At 42.6% G+C, this 21219-nt stretch overlaps 1 protein-coding gene across 1 annotated transcript in view; it reads left to right on the top strand.

The window, feature by feature from the left end:
• Window positions 1-21219, top strand: part of MICU1 (mitochondrial calcium uptake 1) — a 245732-nt gene that overhangs the window by 185838 nt on the left and 38675 nt on the right. The window contains exon 10 of the mRNA XM_088475745.1: window positions 4762-4870. Within this exon, the coding sequence (XP_088331871.1) occupies window positions 4762-4870 (109 nt within the window). The remainder of the gene's footprint in view (window positions 1-4761; window positions 4871-21219) is intronic.

The raw sequence follows: 21219 nt of genomic DNA on the forward strand, positions 1-21219 counted from the left end.
AGTGTAGCTAGGTAGTGGTGAGTATGGAGGGGTCACGGAGGTAGTGCAGCTAGGTAGTACTGAGTATGGAGGGGTCACGGAGGTAGTGTAGCTAGGTAGTGCTGAGTATGGAGGGGTCACGGAGGTAGTGGAGCTAGGTAGAGCTGAGTATGGAGGCGTCAAAGAGGTAGTGCAGCTAGGTAGTGGTGAGTATGGAGGCGTCACAGAGGTAGTGCAGCTAGGTAGTGGTGAGTATGCAAGGGTCACGGAGGTAGTGCAGCTAGGTAGTGGTGAGTATGGAGGGGTCACGGAGGTAGTGCAGCTAGGTAGTGCTGAGTATGGAGGCGTCACAGAGGTATTGCAGCTAGGTAGTGGTGAGTATGGAGGGGTCACGGAGGTAGTGCAGCTAGGTAGTACTGAGTATGGAGGGGTCACGGAGGTAGTGCAGCTAGGTAGTGGTGAGTATGGAGGAGGTAGTGCAGCTAGGTAGTGGTGAGTATGGAGGTATCACGGAGGTAGTGCAGCTAGGTAGTGCTGAGTATGGAGGGGTCACGGAGGTAGTGCAGCTAGGTAGTGCTGAGTATGGAGGCGTCACAGAGGTAGTGCAGCTAGGTAGTGGTGAGTATGAAGGCCTTACGGAAGTAGTGCAGCTAGGTAGTGGTGAGTATGGAGGGGTCACGGGGGTAGTGCAGCTAGGTAATGCTGAGTATGGAGGGGTCAAAGAGGTAGTGCAGCTAGGTAGTGCTGAGTATGGAGGGGTCAAAGAGGTAGTGCAGCTAGGTAGTGCTGAGTATGGAGGGGTCACGGAGGTAGTGTAGCTAGGTAGTGGTGAGTATGGAGGGGTCACGGAGGTAGTGCAGCTAGGTAGTGGTGAGTATGGAGGGGTCACGGAGGTAGTGTAGCTAGGTAATGGTGAGTATGGAGGGGTCACGGAGGTAGTGTAGCTAGGTAGTGCTGAGTATGGAGGGGTCACGGAGGTAGTGTAGCTAGGTAGTGGTGAGTATGGAGGGGTCACGGAGGCAGTGCAGCTAGGTAGTGGTGAGTATGGAGGGGTAACGGAGGTAGTGCAGAGAAAAAGTGTTTGGTAAGGAGGGGTCAGTGGGTATTGCAGATAGGTAATGGTGAGTATTGACAGGTGATGGAGGTAGTGTAGCTAGGTAGTGGTGAGTATGGAGGGGTCACAGAGGTAGTGCAGCTAGGTAGTGGTGAGTATGGAGGGGTCACGGAGGTAGTGCAGCTAGGTAGTGGTGAGTATGGAGGGGTCACGGAGGTAGTGTAGCTAGGTAGTGGTGAGTATGGAGGGGTCACGGAGGTAGTGCAGAGAAAAAGTGTTTGGTAAGGAGGGGTCAGTGGGTATTGCAGATAGGTAATGGTGAGTATTGACTGGTCATGGAGGTAGTGTAGCTAGGTAGTGGTGAGTATGGAGGGGTCACGGAGGTAGTGTAGCTAGGTAGTGGTGAGTATGGAGGGTTCACGGAGGTAGTGCAACTAGGTAGGGGTGAGTATGGAGGGGTCACGGAGGTAGTGCAGAGAAAAAGTGTTTGGCAAGGAGGGGTCAGTGGGTATTGCAGATAGGTAATGGTGAGTATTGACTGGTCATGGAGGTAGTGCACAGAAATAGTATTTGATATGGGAAGGTCAGGGGGGTAGTGCAGGTAGATAGTGGTTGAGTATGGAACGGTCACTGATATAGTGGAAAGAGACAGTGTTTGGTAAGGAGGGGTCGGGGTAACGCAGATATATATATATCTACCCCACCCCATCTTTTGTTATATATTATTGTAAATGTTTCCATTACACAAAATAGCTCAAAAGGAGCTCATTGTTCAACTGCTATAAACAATCATATTAATTGCACTGTGCATGTCCTGCATGAGCACACACCTGAAAGGGCACAGAAAACTTATTAAATTTATATTCCTTGGCTGGTGGTTTGTTCATAGTACTATGGCAGGTAAGTTACAGGAGAAGTAGTATAAATAGGCACTGAGGATGAAACCTGCTACTATAGGAAGTTCTATATTTATATGAATAAATGTGCAAAACTACTGACATATTGGAGTGCCCACACATTATACCAAACTGTAGTGCGCGCACATTATACCACACTGTAGTGCATCAACATTATGCCACATTGTAGTGCCCCCACAATCTTCCACACTGTGATGCACCCACATTATGCCACACTGTAGTGCCCCCCACATTATGCCACTGTAGTGCTCATCACCTTATGCCAGACTGTAGTATTCACCCATTATGCCACACTGTAGTGTATACACATTATACCACACTGTAGTGTTTATACATTATGCCACACTATAGTTCCCCCACATTATGCTATACTGTAGTGCCCCACACATTATGCCACACTATTATAAACCTGACATTATGCCACACTATAGTACCCCCACTTTATGCCACATTACAGTGCCCTCCATATTATGCCATATTGTAGTGCCACATTATGCCACTCTGTAGTGCCCCTACATTATGCCACACTGTACTGCCTACATATTATGCCACACTGTACTGCCCCTAAATTATGCCAAATTATAGTGATGGGAGTGACTCATAATGAGTCACTCCCATGAGGCTTCACTGCTGCTGATCGCTACGGGTCAGAGGAGCATGTGATGGGTTAAACCATTCAGAGCTCAGCAGATGCTTCTCTGACCCCTTTGTAGATTCTCTTTGGATTTATTTCTCCGTAGTGCACTGCCCCGGTTCTCTGTGTGTAGCTGCTGGCCAGGTCAGTTAAAACAGCCTCAATGACTGCCTGGCAAGCAGCTGCACTGCTAACTGCCTCCTTTTATAGTAGATGTCACCGTAAGCCCCGCCCTCCCATGATAGAGGGCATGGCTATGTAACAGTGGGGCCCACCAGGGATTTCCCTGGCTGCCTGGTCTGAGTCCTAGTAGGTGACCTCTCTACATCCTCATTCCTTTGTAAATAGAAATGAATTAATAAATGTAATAATGCTTGTGTGTATTTATGTTGATGAAGTGCATGTATGGTAATTGTTTAGTCATTTTGTGTCTCGTGGGCTTGTTGCCAGTGTGGTATACAGTGTGAATGTAGTATCTTTGTATTGTATACAGTGTGAATGTAGTATTGTCTGCCCCCAGCATAGGCTATGTGTACATGTAAATTATTTTGATGACTGCTGCGTTTACAGACATAGCTGCTGGGGGATACACAAAGATGAATACTGCTGAATTCCATTTTCATATGCAGCGTGTGTATGTAGGTGTGTATGTATTACTTATGACTTAGAGCCAGTCCCTGCGAGTCAAGAATGATCAGAGTGACTTAACATGAATCAAACTTGTCTGAAAGAGGGATTACACTTGGGGTGTCTAATGTACAGATCTCCCCCATCCTGGTATCAATAAACACAGGGCTCCCCTCGTTTGATATGGTAGCTTGTCGTCTTTTCCTTGTGCTACCATATTATTCTTACACATATTCTGCATTTTATTTCGAAACATTAAAAAAAATTGATTTTTGAGTGCTGATTTTATTATGCAAACCTACGGTTATGTGCTGTTTCAGGAAGGCAGATGATTGCCGAATCATGAGCCATAAAGCATTTCATGATGGTGGTCAAAAATATTTTTCAATAAAATGCTTTTAGCTCCTTTTCACTTTTTGGACATTTTGGGTAGATTGCCTTCACGTGTGTGGAGACGTAAGCAAACTAATGTTGATTTCTGGAAAGTGTAAAATGAAAAAGCTTTTGTTTAAATACTAATAGTATTGTTGAAATGTGATCAGTCCAGAAATGGCCTAAATACTCCCCTCAGGGAAGATGTTAAATTATTGTAGCTCATTGCAACAAATAACATTGAAGCATTGCTCTGTCTTCACTACTGACTGTAATTTATAATCCAATATGGATTATGCTTCTTGGGCAATGTAACTGATGAATGCTCCCTTTGTCAAAAATTCTTTGGCTAAATCTCTGATTACAATGAATCGCCTTTACAATCCGTCTAATGGTTCGTACACACGGTACAATCAGTCAGCGATAACAATATCGCTATCTGATCTCTTTGCCTCTTCCCAGGTGTGCTGGATGATCGATATGGCTCATCCAGCACACCACCAACCCGCCAGCGACCCGCGATCAACGATCGTGGGTCCCTATGTAACCTGTACGATATCAACCAGGTTGGCCTGCATGCACGGCCGATGGCCGATATTGTTATCGTCCATATGTGCCCGCGCATCGCTGGTCGTTTGAGGGTTGGAAGGCACAAAAAGATTAACGTTCACAATATGAACGATATCGTTATCGTTCATGTTGTGCATTTTTATCGTACCGTGTGTACGCACCATTAGAGTTTGTATATTGACTAGGTCCCCATTGTGAGCTTTGCAGTATTATAATGTACAGATCATGAGAATTATAGTAAAGCTTTATAAAACATTATGGTAATTTGTATTTTTAACTAATAATGCATGTACTTTAATCATTTATGTTTGACAATTATAATTGTAGTGTGGTCTCATCTACACTGAACTGTGATGGTTTAAAGAGGCTAGAACCCACATCAGTGGTAACTTAGTGGATTTCTCATTACTTTACTTTATAATGTATCATATAAAAGAAAACCAGTATCCCTGAGAGGGAATAATGAGTTGGTGATGGATGAAAGGTGGTTTTGTTAGATAATTTATCATATTTGCTTTAAAATGCTAATTTTTTAAACCAATGCAATCACATTTGCCTTTCAGCGGATTCAAGTGAAATAAAAAATAATACATATTTTTGTTTTACAGGGCCTGGCATTTGAAGAAGTGGAAAACTTCTTCACTTTCCTCAAAAACATTAATGATGTGGACACTGCTCTAAGCTTTTACCACATGGCAGGAGCTTCTCTCGATAAAGGTATATAACAGTGGTTATGCATGCAGGGAATACTGAATAGATAAAGCATAAATTCTTTGATAAAACAATGTTAAACGTGCGTCATGGGTGGTGGGGGTCATTGCGCAGATCAGCGCAACCCCTCTTCTCTCAGTTAACATGTAGTATTATGACATTGACCCTATCTAGAGTCAGTACATTGTGTCACGTCACTGAGGTTTTGTAGATTCAGATCAGGACCTTTTGGAGTTAGCTTTCTATGTGGGGAAGTAGTATAAGCTTGAGGGCTTGATTAAGCTCCTACTCATCTAGACTACCAGAAGGATAAGTATGAGTGCTTGTAAGCGAGCAAACTTAATGCAGTCTTTTAGGAGAATGCAGGATAGAGTAAGATCTGTTTAGAATTCCGATTACAGCACTCCATTACGAGTTGCAACATCTTGCTATATTTTAATAGTGACTACACTACTTAAGACACCCGGCTTTATTTACAAAGCAGTGGCTTCCCGGCGGGATGCAGGTGAAAATGTAAAACTGCATACACAGTAATTTTCACCTGCAACCTGCCGGGAAGCAGCAGCCTTTATAACTCTAGCACATAGCACTTTTTTGCAGCTGCCTTGATTGTTTCAGTTTGAGGTAATTTTGTAACATACTAAAATGTAATTTTAAAATCATTAATTAGTAATAATTAAGTTATTTTTTTTTATAAATGGGTCTTATTCATCACAGTTAGTAATAATTTTGAACTATTATATTATTATTGTTCTGTCTATCTACATATTAATGGATATCTACTCATTTTCATATTATACAGGGTGTCACTATTTCAAATTCTATCAGTCAAATGCCAACTTAAATGCACTCACAATGCAGGTTTATTAGCTATTGTAGCTTATAAATACTTGTTAAACCGTTAACTGTGTCTAATATGTTTAGCGTCTTTTTTGCATCTTTTTAAGCTCGAATGTGCATCTTATTCGCAATGGGATGTGACATACTGTTTCACAAGACTACACTGATTCATTTGATATGACACTTGTATTTCGGTGTGACACGAAGTCTAAATCTGTACACAAAGCACAGCAGAACTTGCAATTAAAAGATCCACGGCACACAGATATACAAGTGCCACATATCAAACTAATCCGTGAAGTCTCAGGTTTGTGACTAAGGCCCATATTCAATTACAGGCGAAAGTCGGAAAAGTTTCGCCTATCCAACTTTCCGCCTCATTCGCCTGTTTCAGAGGTGAAATCTTTCCATGCGCGTCCACGCTTTTCGCCTAATTCAATTCCAAACAGTTGATTATGTAAGATTCAGCTTCAGTGTCAGTATTGACTATTTTAAAGAATACGTACAGTAATAAAGCTTAATATTTTTATTATTCCATTTATATTTCATTGACTGAGAGTGCCCTATAGTGTAACTTTTCCAATCCAATCAGTTGTAATACTGAATAGACACAAGCAGCTTTCTTGTATTTAAACTGTGACATGAAATTGGCGATTGGAACTAGAGAATAATGGTTTGTAGAAAGAATTGCGGGGATCATAACATATGAGAGGGATCTACACAAAGTTTTGAATGCCGCAGTGGAATCCAGACAGTGAACCTGCTGTCGATTTTTAAGTGTTCTAAGACTAGCTCCAGCCCTAACCCACCCCTCCGACAGCCTAACCCTAACCAAATCAGCCCCAGAATTACATCAATAAATATGTATCCTACCCATTAATTACACTCTTTGCATCTTTCGGCCATTGCAAATATGGGGATAAGCTTAAGTTGGCCATGCACTGCATGATAGTACTGCAAACCAGCTAACCAAACAATGATAGTTCTCAGCTTTAAAACCAGCCTGGATTGTTTGGTTTAGTTTACAAACTTGTCTGATCCACTGAACCGTCAGCCAACTCACGCTGGATACACACTGACAGATATATTGGCCGATCAATTGATTGGCCAATATATCGGGTGCCCGTTGGCCAGTATGTTTACCAGCGATATGTACTTGAACAACGTCATTCAGACATATTGCGTCAGCCGTGCTGCACAGCCAATATCTGTCCATCGGGCAGAGTGTACGGGTTGTCTGCCAGCCGCCCATACACTTGCAGCAGAGGCCGCAGGGAGGGAGACGGGACACGGCCCGTGGCCAGACACAGATGATGGTCGTTCAGTGTGTATGAACGACCATCATCTGCAGATATATCTGTTCAGTGTATACCCAGCTGTATTACTGAATGGAGATTGCCTCCATACATTGTGTAGGCGCTTTGGTTATTGGACAGTTACTCTTGCTCTCTTCCCTGTTGTCAGCACTGTTGCTAAATGTACAGTATGGCCAGCTTTAGTAATGCTCATATGTAACAGCAGCTTTAAACTCTCCTCGATAAGCAATAGCAAGCAACAGACTTCTGTGTCTATTTCTGCTTATGTGTTTTCCACAGAGGGCAAAATGGAAAAAAAGGTGCTAAATCACAGTGACTTTCTTTTCTGTAAAACAACAGAAGAAAACCTATTAAGCAAAATCATTTCTCCAGGAAGCCAGGGTGATAATACTGTCAGATTTATTTGGTAGCCAACAACCTTTTAACCTGAACTAGTACACTGAAGTTATATCCCTTCTAGGTTTGCTGTTAATTATAAGCACAGATTGATGACGCTGTGTGGACTAGTTGATTTGCTTCACCAATTTGAAAACGGAAATCTAAAGTTTGGTACACACTGTGCCGTCGGATTCGTCAACGGACGGAGCTTCTGCCGACACAGCGGCTGCTCATTTGAGCTATACAGACTTACCAATGTGTGTTCCCTGACATTAAAACTGGGCAGGCATTTGAATTTGCCTGCCCAGGTGAACTGTCAGTCACCAGTGGTCCCTGCAGCAAGTGTATAGGTGGTCGGCTGAGCACCCGTACTCACAGCCACATGTGCAGATATATTGGCCATTGGCTGTGCTGCAGAGCAGATGTAATATGTCTGTGAACGCCGTTGTTCACAGATATATCGGGTACACACCTGCTGACGCGCTTACAATATATCAGCCATTTGATTGGATGGCCGATAATTCGCCCAGCGTGTACCCAGCTTTAGTTAATCTTAATTTGTTAAAGGGCTTTTTTTTCCTGATAAGAGGAAATGCTTGTGAATTACTAAGAATTGCAACTTACAGCACCATCTATTGAGACTAGCATTGCCAATAAAACAAAGCATTATGCTTCGTTTTCTAGACAGATCTATTTTCTGATTGCAAACTGATTTGCCAGTGACCTGTGTGTATAAAAGAATATTTGATTGTAAAATGAGTTTTCGATACTGATTAACTTCAGAACAGTTGTTTCCAGGATATTGGAGTGAAAGCCTTTTCGTGGTAACGTTTTGTCTCCCAATACTAGCTAGCCTGTAGGGATCTCTTTATCAGAGGGCAGTGAAAGAAAATCTACCGCCACAAGTTGTCAATAAAAGTTTGTCAGGGCAGCTTAGTGATGCTCAGCGTCCCGGCAGTACTGGCTGGCAGCAGTAAGGGAAGACTTAGCGCTTTACATGCCAGTCCTCATCCCCTCTGTGACCAGCTTTGTCGGATCACACGCATGCACTGTACTGGAAGCCATATTTGAGCTTCCAGTAGCAGATTCTTTAAAGATGAAAAGAAGGAAAAAAAACTAAAAGTTGCTAAAAAGTAGAATGTTTTTTTTTTTTTTAAATATATACTGTATTTAGCAAAGAAAAAATACTTTTATTTTAATAGTAAATACTTTTTCTATACCTGGGCCATGCTGTTGCCATCCTGAAATAGCAACCATTGCTAAATACTAAACTGTTGCTGTTGAAAGCTATCACCAGCCTTTTTCTCTATATAATAAATAGACCAAGGTTGGACAATTGTTTCAGTTTGAGGGCCATTGTAACAAGTTAGGGCCTCACACAATATATATACCAGGACTCATTAAAAAGTAATGAGACTGATTTGTTTTAATTCACAATCAGATGACTCCACAGCTTGTGAACATTTTTCTTTTTCAAAGTATAGCGTCCTTCACATTCAATACATTTTTTGCAGCGTTTCAACAACAATTCAAAGGCGTGCAGTAGACTGTTTTGTGACATCCCTTTAGTGTTGCAGCTGTCGCATTATTCATCATCATCTGTACTTCTTTCCGTGCAATTGTTTTTTCAGGGTTGGGAGTGCCCAGATATCACAGGGCGCTAGGTTCGGGCTATATGGAGGGTGTTCCAGTGCTGTCTCATAACTTTCATATGCTTGCCAATGCAGCATATGGTTGGGCATTGTCTTGGAGCAATGGGCCTGATTCAATCCCGCTCGCGAGCGCTGAACGCTCGCAAGCGGGTCGATGTTGGCCCAGTGCGCATGCGCACGACGGACCTGGCTCCGTCGTGCGCATACGCGAGACCCAGATAGCGACGGTCAAGCCGACGCTATGGGTCTCGCTACAAAGGGGGTGTGCTGTCGATGTTGAGTGATAGCACGCCCCCTTTGGTGGGCGTGCCGGGGGCGTGGCTGCCCAGACGGAGACGTTCCCATGGGAACGCCTACCGTCTGGGACCGGCCCCACTGACATCACAAGTGATGTCAGCGGGAGTGCCTTCGGCTCTGATAGAGCTGAAAGCACTCCAGGGCTTGCGGCAATGATACCCTACCACAAGGGTCTCGTCGCAAGCCCAATGGTCGCAATGGTCTTGACCATCGCGACCATCTTCCTGGCCGCTCGCTATAGCTGTGGGTGGTCACCCACAGCTATATGAGCGGCCAGGAGGCCGCTTTAAAAATTAAGAAGGACAGCCCTGATTCAGAGCGAGCGCTCTGTCAGAGCGTCCAGCTCTGAATCAGGGCCAGAAAACACTGTTTCGTCCTCATGGCTCCACGCAAATGGGTTTTCAGGACATTTGCATAGTAGTCACCATTAATTGTCTGTCCACGGGGAACCCAGTGCTGTAGGACCATACCGTGCACATCAAAGAACAGCAGAATCATGACTTTACACGCCGAAGGAATCGCACAGAATTGTTGGGGCGGAGGTGAATTTGCGTGTTTTCATGCACTGGACTGTTTGGATTCCGGTTCATAATGACGAGTCCATGATTCATCACACGTCACAATCGATGTCAGGAAATCTGGTGTTCTCTCCGACATTCGAACTGTGTTCTTGCACGATTCAACTTGTCGTCGCATCTGCTCTTCTGAGAGATTTGTAGGTACCCACCTGGCACACACGCGATGCATTTTCAGTTCCATTGTCACAATATGCTGAACCCGTTCGAATGAGACACCCAAGGCGAAAGTTAGTGTGAAGTTAACCTTTGTCATTTTGCAACATCTCCGCATTTTGGCAATGTAGACATCTGTAACCACGGTGGATGGTCTACCAGAACGGGTGTCGTCAGTCACTCGTGTCTTTGAAGTGCTTCCACCACCGAAATACTGCAGCACAGCTAATTGTTTCTCCACCGTATGCTTGCCGTAACATTTCATGAGTTTCATTTCTGCTTTTTCCAAGTTTAACACAAAATTCAATCGCACATCTCTGATGTAATCTCCCAGACACGTCTTCCTCATCCGCCATGACGAAATGTACTAAGATCTTCCACTCGCTATGACCAAACAAAGACGACTACGGTAGTCCAATCGCAGGTTCAGACACATCGATGTATGAGCGTCACAATAACCAGCCTAGCGTTGTCACGTCTACCTATGAGACAGAAAAACAGGCACTCGTTACTTTTCAATCAGCCCTCGTATTTGTATTTACAAATCCTAGCAATAATGTTATGGTATATATTGTCATTTCCCCACAAAGGTACTACTGCGCTGGCAGATTAAAACCCTTCACATATTTAGTGTGGGGGAAGACTAATCTATTACTTGTCACTCTTGTGCCTCTCTATACCACAAGTTCCCAAACTCTGTTCTCAGGACCCCAAACATTGCATGTTTTCCAGGTCTCCCCGCAGAATCACAAGTGAAATAATTATCTCCACCCGTGGATCTTTAAAATATGTCAGTGAGTAATGAATACACCTGTGCACCTCCTGGGTGACCTGGAAAATGTGAACTGTGTGGGGGGTCCTGAGGACCGAGTTTGAGAACCATTGCTCTATATCATTAGCACTTTTCTGCGCTTCACGATGTCAGCTTTCCTGTGCCTTCCCCTCCAATATACTTCTCTATCCCACTCTCTTGCACTAATCCTCTTCGTCCCTCAGTTACACTCTCTCCTTGCTTCTCACAAACTCCCACGCTCTTCTTACTCTTCCTAGAATTGGCTACTCTCCCCACAAGCGCTGCTGGTTCTGTTGTGTGTGATTGCTGAAAGCCTTTGCTGTAGTTCATTTCGGCTACATTCAGCATTGGTACGAACACATGAACTGCATCTAATGGTGCCCATACACGGTAAGATTTTTTACCCGATATGGAAAGTTTCGACGGGTTGTACAGACCAATCGTAAGAAAATCAGTGTTTTTTTTATGTGTGTTCTGCAACCCCGATGCTCGTCTTCGCCATCCTCTAGTTGGATCGCAGATCAGATGGTTTTGCAGAGAGATCTACGGTCTTTTGAGTACAATGTGATACACTTCTATGCATCTTATCCTATGATCGTAACGACTAATCGTACACCGTTTGACCACATTGTATGAAGAATTTCAAGAAGAATTGCAATCATACAGCACATCTTACCAACTTTTAATCGCACCGTGTATGGTGGCTTTTACCCTCAACAAAGGACCAGACCCAATTACTTGGCAGACCGCATTTTGCCCACCCCTGAAATAGCCACCTAGTATTTTGTGAACCATATAGCGATGTTTTAGGGATAGTTACAAACATTTTATCCAAAATGTGGTAGTGAGAAACATTTTATCCAAAATATGATATAATTACTAACTAAAAAATTTAAATACTTAGTTCTAAAGTAACTGCATGTTTATTGTATGCACACAGTGTTTATAGTAATCAGACCACTGTCTGGTTTTATTATATTTGAGTCTATGAATGATGGAACAATCAATTTCAAAATCTAATTTTTAAAAGAAGTGTTTAAATACCTTTTGCTTTTCATTAGTTTTATTGCACTATTCTGCTAAAAATGGCACGTCTGATTGTTGGTAAGTGTGATATTTTACATCCCGATGGTCGGTATCCCGACAGGGGTCAGGTAAGTATACTAACCCTCCCCCCTTCTACCCCTAACCCTCCATTCTTGTAGCCTAACCCTTCCCACCCTGCACCCTATCCCTCCCTGTATGCCCAGCCTAACAGGTAATTTTTTGGGGATTGCTTTGATCATGCACAGGTGAGATAATCTATTGTGCTGGGTCAGTATATAGCCCCCCTTCCACCACAGACAGACATCCTCAAAATATGAACTGTTGGGAAAACTTTACGGTTGAGAACCACTGATCTACACAGTTCCCTATGTACTGGCCCTTGCACATACTTCCAAAAATTAAGCAAAGCAGGGCAGGCGTTCTGGTTACATCATATAGAGCGCATGTTTAGCAATGAAAGCGCAGTGCCGTCACTTAATTTGCTCTTGGACGGCCACCAGTCACCCATTAACTGCTGTGCACACCAGTGGCAGATGAGTGTTGCACCAATTCACTATTAGTTAACAGACATACCTCCCCAACCAGGGCTGTAAGAAGGGCAGTGCGGCCGGTGCCACTGCACAGGGCGGGATGTCCTGGTTGCCGTACCAGCCGTACTCACGTTCTGCTGCAACCCGCACCTTGCTCTGCCTCACGGCTCCCGCACTGTGTGTGGAGAGTCATTATGCCTCCTCCCATAGTGGCATGAGATCTGTTCTGCCGCTCAGAGCCTGTCTAGGACGCTCCAAGCAGCAGGCTAGTGTCCGGAGAAGAGGATAGCTGGGGCACTTAGTTATGACTCCTTGAGCACCACTCGGAGTGTGTGCAGCACTGGGCGCAGCTGCGCCCTGTTACGGGACTGTCCCTAACTAGCCCACAAATCAGGACTTCCATTGAAATGGGATGGTTGGTAAGTATGCCTTGTGTCATCATTCTTCTAGGTCAATTCCCCAGCACTCTATACTGATAAATCTGCACTGATCAGTGTATTAATTATAAGTTCTTTAATTTTCTTTCTGAATTGAAGGAAATGTAATTGAAGTGTGTCTGCCTTGCAGTTTTGAAAATTGTAACATGAGTGTAATTCCAGCACAATTTATAAACACAAATGCCATTGAAAAAACAGCTACAAAATTGTTCCCCTTCTATGTGTGTGATAAATGCCTCCTACATTATTTGAATTAGCTGTTGCTATATGTAGTAGTGTGATACTGATCTTGGCCAGTATACTGAAATGAGGTATCATTGAGGTAGCTTGATGATTTCACAGCATGTGTCTCAGATCGATTTTAAAACAAACGAAGCGGTAATAAATCAATTACAAAAGCAAAAGGTACACAGGTACGGATGTGTCCTCATACACTATTGCTATAGTCGCACCAAACAGCCCTTCTCGTTCACCAATCATCTTATTCACCTGGAAATGCAGATTAGTCGCACACATGAGACTCCACAGATTAGTTTGATATGTGACACTTGTATATCTGTGTGCAACTGAGTCTGAATCTGTATATGAAATGCTATGATGCAGTGGTCACGATTATTTTGTGCTTTGATTACAGACTCCGTTGCACACAGATATACAAGTGTTACATGTCAAATCAATCGGCACAGTCTTGTAAAGCAGTTTGTCACATCCGTTTGCGACTAAGGCACAGCCAAGTCGCAAGGGACCTGGTGGCTCACTCGCACCATGCTTCTTACGCTGCTTCTCACGCTGCACTGCGTTTTGTTGCTAGGTGTATGAGGACACCTCTGTAATTGCGTTACAGCAATGTTGTTAGGCTGTGCTACCTTTCATTATATGATGATGCTATATAAGTAACCAGTAACCAATGCTAATAATATGGAAAATTTGATATCCGATGTTTCTCATTAAACACTTTTGCTCAGTGTTTTTTGCTTAACACAATACAATTGAGCTTAATAACTGTTTGGTACCAAGACTCTGCCAGTCGTATTGCCGCGCACTAAGTGTGTGTTTTACAATGAGTTTTGTCAGGTTTGTTACTCCGTCCTCTCAGAGATGCAGTGCTTATGGGAGCACACAGATAGGTTGTATTTCAGTAGCTATATCCTTTGGTACAAAAAAATAGCGTAGGCTAGACTGTATATTTCAAGGACAGGTTATGTGAGCAGATTATTCCTTCTTTTGCCAGGCATCGATTCCAAACTATAAAATGATGACAGCACAAAATAAATGTACATGGTAGACGCTCGTTTTCACAGTTATACCCGGAAGAGGCATAAATATTCCATTTTACATGGTGTCACTCGTGCGATGATCATTTATCCATCTGCTTAGCATCTTTGAGTCTTGTGTCTCCCACACGAAGATTTTATAGTGCCCATAAATAATATTGGTATCTTGGCAACCTGCAAATGTTCAAGGCAGAGCAGTGATTAAAATATCACCCGCATGTGTTTAGGAACCTTTAATATGGAATATTATTTAATATTTTCCTTGGGACATTAGTAATTCTTGCTTGTTTGACTTTCTCTACCAGTTGCTGAAGTATAACTCATGTACAGTAACTTATTTCTGTAAGTGTTGGAGTGGCCTGTTTTGTCCTAATTTTTGTGTTTTATGCATAGGAGAGTCTCCCAGCAGTGCTGGTGGGAACTTATACTGTGAAATCATTCAATATACATGCAGGAGACAAAACTGTACGGTAAATATAAATAATATGGAAAAAAAAAAACTCCACAAGAAATCTAAAAACACAACTAACTAGGCATTAATGTGAGGGGTAGGCTAGATTTCTTATTTGATTATATTCTGCAGTAACAGTCTGTGTTTTTTGGTGCATTTTATACCTGGCACTGGTGTAGGACTAGCATCAGACTACAGTGCATGTGAGATTTCAATAAAACCTAAATTGCATGTATTTCTGATTTTTTTTTTTTAAGTAGTCTTTATTTTACTAATGCTGAAGTCTGTGATAAAGAACCAAGCTTAAAAAAAGGAAACATTTGATCAGTTTCTATGACCCCTCAGTATAGTTTAATCTTATTCTGCAGAGTCATAAAGCTTCCAGGACACATCAAATATATAAGAAATCTGCAAGCAGAAAACTGTATTGATGGTATAAATAACAAAATAGCAGAAGGTATTGCTTCAAATGTGGAGATGGTACACCAGGGAAATATGTGCTTTTTAGTAAATGCAACTCTCAGTGCAGAGAACGGAGAGCAAACAAACTGGAATAATTTACAATTCCTTAAGGTTAGGAGAAGATTTGTTATAAGGAAGGTGAGATGATACATTGGATGTCTGAATACAGAGAGAGTAATTGGGTGTGCAAGTGAAATGGTTCGAACTAAGGGCCTGATTCAGCAGAGGACGGAATTGCAAAGCCGCACACAAGCAATTTTGCAATTCCTTCCTTGCTAAAATGCAAATGCTGCAGGAGGCGACTGACGCCTCATGCTGCATCTGTGATCTCAGCGCTGTGACCAGGGTTGCAGCCTGGGATCACCATCGCGACCATTGGTTGGACGGCACCGGCCAACTGAGTAAGCCTCAGCCTACGCAGGCTGGCTGGCTGGCATGCGAGGCAAGGAATCTGCGTCCATGGATGCAGATCCTAGCCTGGTCACTCTCTAAAAAACGGCGGCGTAAAGCTCCCGTTTCCATGAACACAGGCCGTCCATCCCCCTGCACTATCCCGTAAACGTCTCTGTCTTCAATCAAACAGGCCTGCGTGCGATCACGCAGGATCCATCCTGCACATGCATGGAGTGGATCCTGCGTACGCGCAAATTCCCGATATTCGGGAGTCTGTGATCAGCAGTGCGCTGAATCAGGCCCTAAATACAGTAATTTTTTTTGTTATACACTTGGCTTTCTCTAGTTTATGGTGTTTAATACAATCTTATTAGACAATTTAGGTAAATATGGGCCTATTTATCAATATACAGTAGGTGAAATAGCCACACCAGTTTTCAAAACAAATTGCCAATATTTGCCATGAGAAAAACTTAATTTGGAACAATTTTTCAGTGCACCCTTGCTCGAATATCTGCCCCAACAAGCAGCTGTCCTGGCAAAGCCTATAGGAGCGTACACACTAGACGATATGCTCCCTGAGCAATATCGTCTAGTGTGTCGGGGGCATGGTGTGCTCAATGTCGTTCATGACATTGAGCACACCCGCTGAACGATATCATTAACGATCTCGTTCAGCGCCGGGCTCTCTTCCCTATTCCCCAACATGCAGCAACCTGACGATAGCGTCAGGTTAACCTGCATGTTTACCAAATGAACGATAATGACGAACGACCCGCGGGAACGCGCATCGTCATTATCGTTCATCGTTTTGGTGTTAAAAATGGATGATAAAGTGGACGACTGAACGATAATGATATAGTTATCGTTCAGTCGTCCACTTTAATCGCCCAGTGTGTACGCACCTTTAGAGCTACACTTACACTGGAGAGCCCATGCTGCAATCACCATCTGCGATATCGTTTTTGCACTGGGTGTGTACAAAAGGCTGCACGAGAAACAAAGCGAAGAGACTCATTGAAAAAAAGGCAACATGGTTGGCAGTGTCCAGGTGACAATCATGTATTATGCTGAATTGTGTTGTGAAAAATTGTCTAATTACAAAAATCTGTTAAGGAAAAATAGGTACCTTGCTGTCCCATTTGTGAGTGGGTCTAGCATGTGAGATGCACCCACTCACAGGAGCATGGCATAGCACCCAGCAGCTGGAACTAAAGTAGTCACTACTGTATTAGGATGGCGGGACAGTCCCATAATAGCTGCATTTCTTGTCAGGCTGTATATAGATGCTAAAATGTAACACACAAATTAAAGTGCTTCTACTTTACTTTGTACATCTCTCATGTAAATAACACAAACAATCTATTTTCTATCATAGAGATAGATGTATGAAGGACTTAATTTTTACATAACATCAGGTCGTCTTATACACACACATTCCACAGCACATATCCTAACCCACTGCTCCTTGCTCCTTCTTCACTATCTACCCCTCTGTGTCGCCCCTGTCTGTCTGCCCTTCCCCTTTAGAATGTAAGCTCTCACGAGCAGGGCCCTCATCCTCACGTGCTTCTCCTCCCCCTACTTATAGTATAATTTACTCCTAACTCCCTACAATGGCACCTACCACCTGGTTGCTCATGTCCTGCTGCTTGTGTTTTGCAGCTGAGTTTATAACCTTGTCCTTGTCCTGCATTGTTTTGTATTACTATTAACTGTTTTTCTTGTGTGCTCATTTATGTACTGTGTAAGGCGCTGCGGAACCTTTGTGGCGCCATATAAATAAAGGATAATAATAATAATAATATGTTTGAAGTTGAAGGTGCGACTATAGATAGCAGGTTCCATTCTTCCCAAATACTTCCACTGTGCTGTCAGCCACCAGGTTTTTGGGCTTACTTGTGGTACTTTAGTTGGCATTTAATCCTCTTGGATGTAGAGCAGTGACTGGTGGTGTGAGGGAGAACCATTGTTCCTGCACACATCCCTCAGTTATCAGGATTGAAATGCTTGGGGATTTACTTAGAGCGCTAGTGTCTGGGTGTGAAAAACCAGTGGGTGTATTGCTGTTTCATGCTGAGGGCAAGATGTTGTTATACAGTATGTTATGGTTTATGTGTGGTGACATGGTTATAATGCATATATATTTATAAGTACAGTATATGTACACTTTATTCCAAATTGCTATTAATCCTTATAGAGCTGTCATTTTACATTAAAATGACCCTGACACACTGAAATACAGTACAAATGTCTATAAAGAAAGCTTAGATTAGCCAGTTAGCTTTATGCTTGGTATACCTGCACCACTTTCCAACAACATATATATTAAATTACACACAAGACACATCCCACCTATCCGAAATGAAATAAAAAGACACGTAATCATAGTACATCAATTTTTACATGTATCCTTAGTGTCCTGTACTTATTTATAGGTAATTTAATTGGCCACATGTTTATTATGTGGTAGAAATTGCTTGAGTCCATATGTCATTCAGTTTTATCTATCCACACATGTTTTTTTTCCCAAGGTCCATTGAGTCCAAAGTTTTGACCCATTGAGTTAACATGTCCTGAGAAATAGGTTTCGAAACTCTCCCAGTGCTGCCTGCCTGGCCCTGGCCTGCATTCACGGAGAACCTTTTACTTCTGATGCTCACAGCATAAATTATAAAGTCTCTGCATTGAATTTGGAATCTCTGGCACGCATCCTTACCCATGACACTCCAGGGAGAAGGGGGAACTCTTGTTTTGGCTTTCACTAGACCTTCATAATTTTGCACTCAATACTGCAGTATCATTGCTCCATTAAACTGAAAGAGGAAAATCTAGTTTGCCTACACTCCCATGAACCTGATACGATGTGTCTTGTAATGCCCATAACATTCAAGCAGAATTTTTTCTTTTTTAAAACGCATGCAAGAAGGACCCTTCTTCATGAGCTTTTGTTCCTCTCTCATGTTCTGCCTTTATTTATGTCACACATTCCATCCCAATGCTGCGATTTTAGTTTGGATGGAGGTATACATTAATGTACAGTGTTTGTCTTCACAAATCTCTGTAAAGAAGTTTAAAGGATAACTGAAATATGTTGGATGACAATATATGACCATGCAAATCACATTTATATATGACTTTTACATCCTACATACAGTAGCATATAAATTAGCCTGCTATCATTGCACAAAAAATAACAATCCATATAAAATAAATCATTGTTTCATTATTAGAGGTAAAGGAATGTGAGTTAATGTATCTGAAAATCTGAAGTGTTATAAACTTTGGTCCTGTACAGTATAGTGAGTACATGTATACACATTGTTTACTATTAAGATTGACTGGTAATTTGATAGAGTTTATAAAACCTGATTTAATTTTTTTAGTTAAAGGTTTATTGGACAAGGGGCAGAAAATGCATTGTTTATTTTCTCCTCTTTAGAAGTATACTAGCAGCCTCACCCCCTAAGGGAAGATGGGAAAGACCTTCATAGACAATCTAGGTAGTTTACAGTATTTTCCCCAGCTCCCAGGGCATGTAAGTAGCTACCTCATCATGTCCTGGTGCCACAACACAACAGGGAGGAGGTCACATTACTAGTTAGTAATAGCTGCGCAAAATGTTTTCACCCAGGTTGTTAATATTGGGCCTGATTCTTATGTGGACGGATTTACCATTGCTGCTGCATCTTTAGACGCTGAACATATGGAGACGCAGCAGGAGGTGCCTGTAGTAGAAAGACTCCTCGTACATGCTTCAGTGATCAGCATCAGATCACTTGCGTGAACATCAGCCGTCTGAGTAACCCTCAGGTTACACAAGATGGCCGGTGGTTTTATGCTGCCAGGGCCAGGAAGACTGAATTTGAGGACGCAGTTCCTGGCCTCGGCACTTCCACAAAACGGAAGCGACACACCTGCGTTTTGTGGAATGGTCCCAGTCACCACCCCCTTCTTGCCCCCAAACTGCCACAGCCTGTCAATCAGGCTGCAGCTCAGGGGGTACTGCGAGCGAACACGCAGTATCTGTCCTGCACATGTGCAGATGCTCCACCATCGGATTTGTACGTAAATCATCAGGCTAGCATACAAATCAGAGTCCGGCCCATAGATGTCAAATTTGTTAGGTTTTTACATTTGTATCTGATTAGATAACATTTTCCTGAACATGTGCATTCCCTTAAATCCATATACCCTGGATAACATCCTCCACTTGTTGCTTATGCAGCTGTGGTGCACTACTAGGAATGCTTTACATCCAATGGGAATAACTGCAAATTCCTTTAATGACACTTGGCACACTGTGACATACAAACCCCAATTAAAACTTACATTTTCCCTCTGTTACTAGGCAATTTAATTAAATGTGGCATAGCAAGACACTTACTAGGACATGTCACAGATATGGAAGCGAAGGATCATGTCCTCTTCTAATCAACTTTTTGACACACCTACTGTAGCAAGCTGAGGAAATGTCTTGTATCTGCATGTACTGTCACACATTTGGAGGAGTCATTAAAGGGAATGTACAGCATATTAATAACTATATAACATTGTCACCAGTGCAATCCAGGGACCGCACTTTCTGAACAATAGAGTTATACAGAGGCTAAGAAATGTAACTCCCTGATAGAAGAGCTTACATACACAGTACAGGATGAGTGAGCAATTTGTTCTGTGTTTTTATTTAACAACAAGTCACATCTAATAAGATGTCCTTTCTAACTTTAAATCAATATGTGAGATTCAATGAGACATGAGCACTTATTTATACCACATTGTGGGCCTGATTCTGAGTTACACACAATGACTATGGGCCATATTCAATTTGAAATGAATAGTCAGAGGTCGGACTTTTCGCCATCATCGCCGTTTTTCCCTGGAATAAAGTATTGTGCGCGTGCCCGCTTATCCCCATATTCAATTAGGAATCGGCGAAAACGGGACCCGGCGGAAAGGTTTGTATCGAAAACTGCTGTCACTTTTGGGGAAATAAGCCTGTCACCCCGTAGAAGATGGTCTGACATGGGGGATACCCCCGATTTCGCTTGCTGAAGGTAATTGCGGTTTTTAAATAGCCACAGCAGGTGCATAAATGCGTCTTGGAAGAAGTAGTGAAGAATAGCACAACTTTTTTTTGGGGGGGGGGGGGGAACTAGTCCCATTAAATTTGGGGTACATGAAAATGGGTGCAAGCATATTTTTAAGTCCCTAAAGTGATTTTTTTTTAAAATTCTTTAAAAATCCACCTGCCACAACCACCCGGATTCTAGAAAGCACCTGCCGCATACTTGGGAACCCCCCCCCCGGAGTCTATTTCGCTAGTTTAGACATTTGTCCCCCAATATTTTTTTTTCCGCCCCTAAAATGAATGGACTTTTTTTGGGGTGTCCTGAGTAACTTTTTTTTTTTTTTTTTTTTTACACAGATTACTTTAAGGGGACATTCCAAAGGCTGCAGGCTATTTTTTATTATTCTGCACCCCAAAAACGCAATTCTGCACTTTTTTCGCCACCTAAACAGTGGTGAAAACTTATCCCCGTTTTTTTTACAAAGACTTTTCGCACTTTTATGGGGATAAGTGAAACTGGAGAAAATGACAGACTTTTCGCCTCTAATTGAATATGGCCCTATGTCGGATGCAATGAAGTGTTGTTTTTTTACTGCGCATGCGTCAAAGTCGCAACTGCACATGCATCATGATTATTAGCGCATCGAGTATGAAATGTATTAGAAATGTAATGGGCATTCCTG

Source organism: Taudactylus pleione, unplaced genomic scaffold (genome assembly GCF_031769625.1).
Source record: "Taudactylus pleione unplaced genomic scaffold, aTauple2 ptg000016l, whole genome shotgun sequence".
Classification (NCBI taxonomy): domain Eukaryota; kingdom Metazoa; phylum Chordata; class Amphibia; order Anura; family Myobatrachidae; genus Taudactylus; species Taudactylus pleione.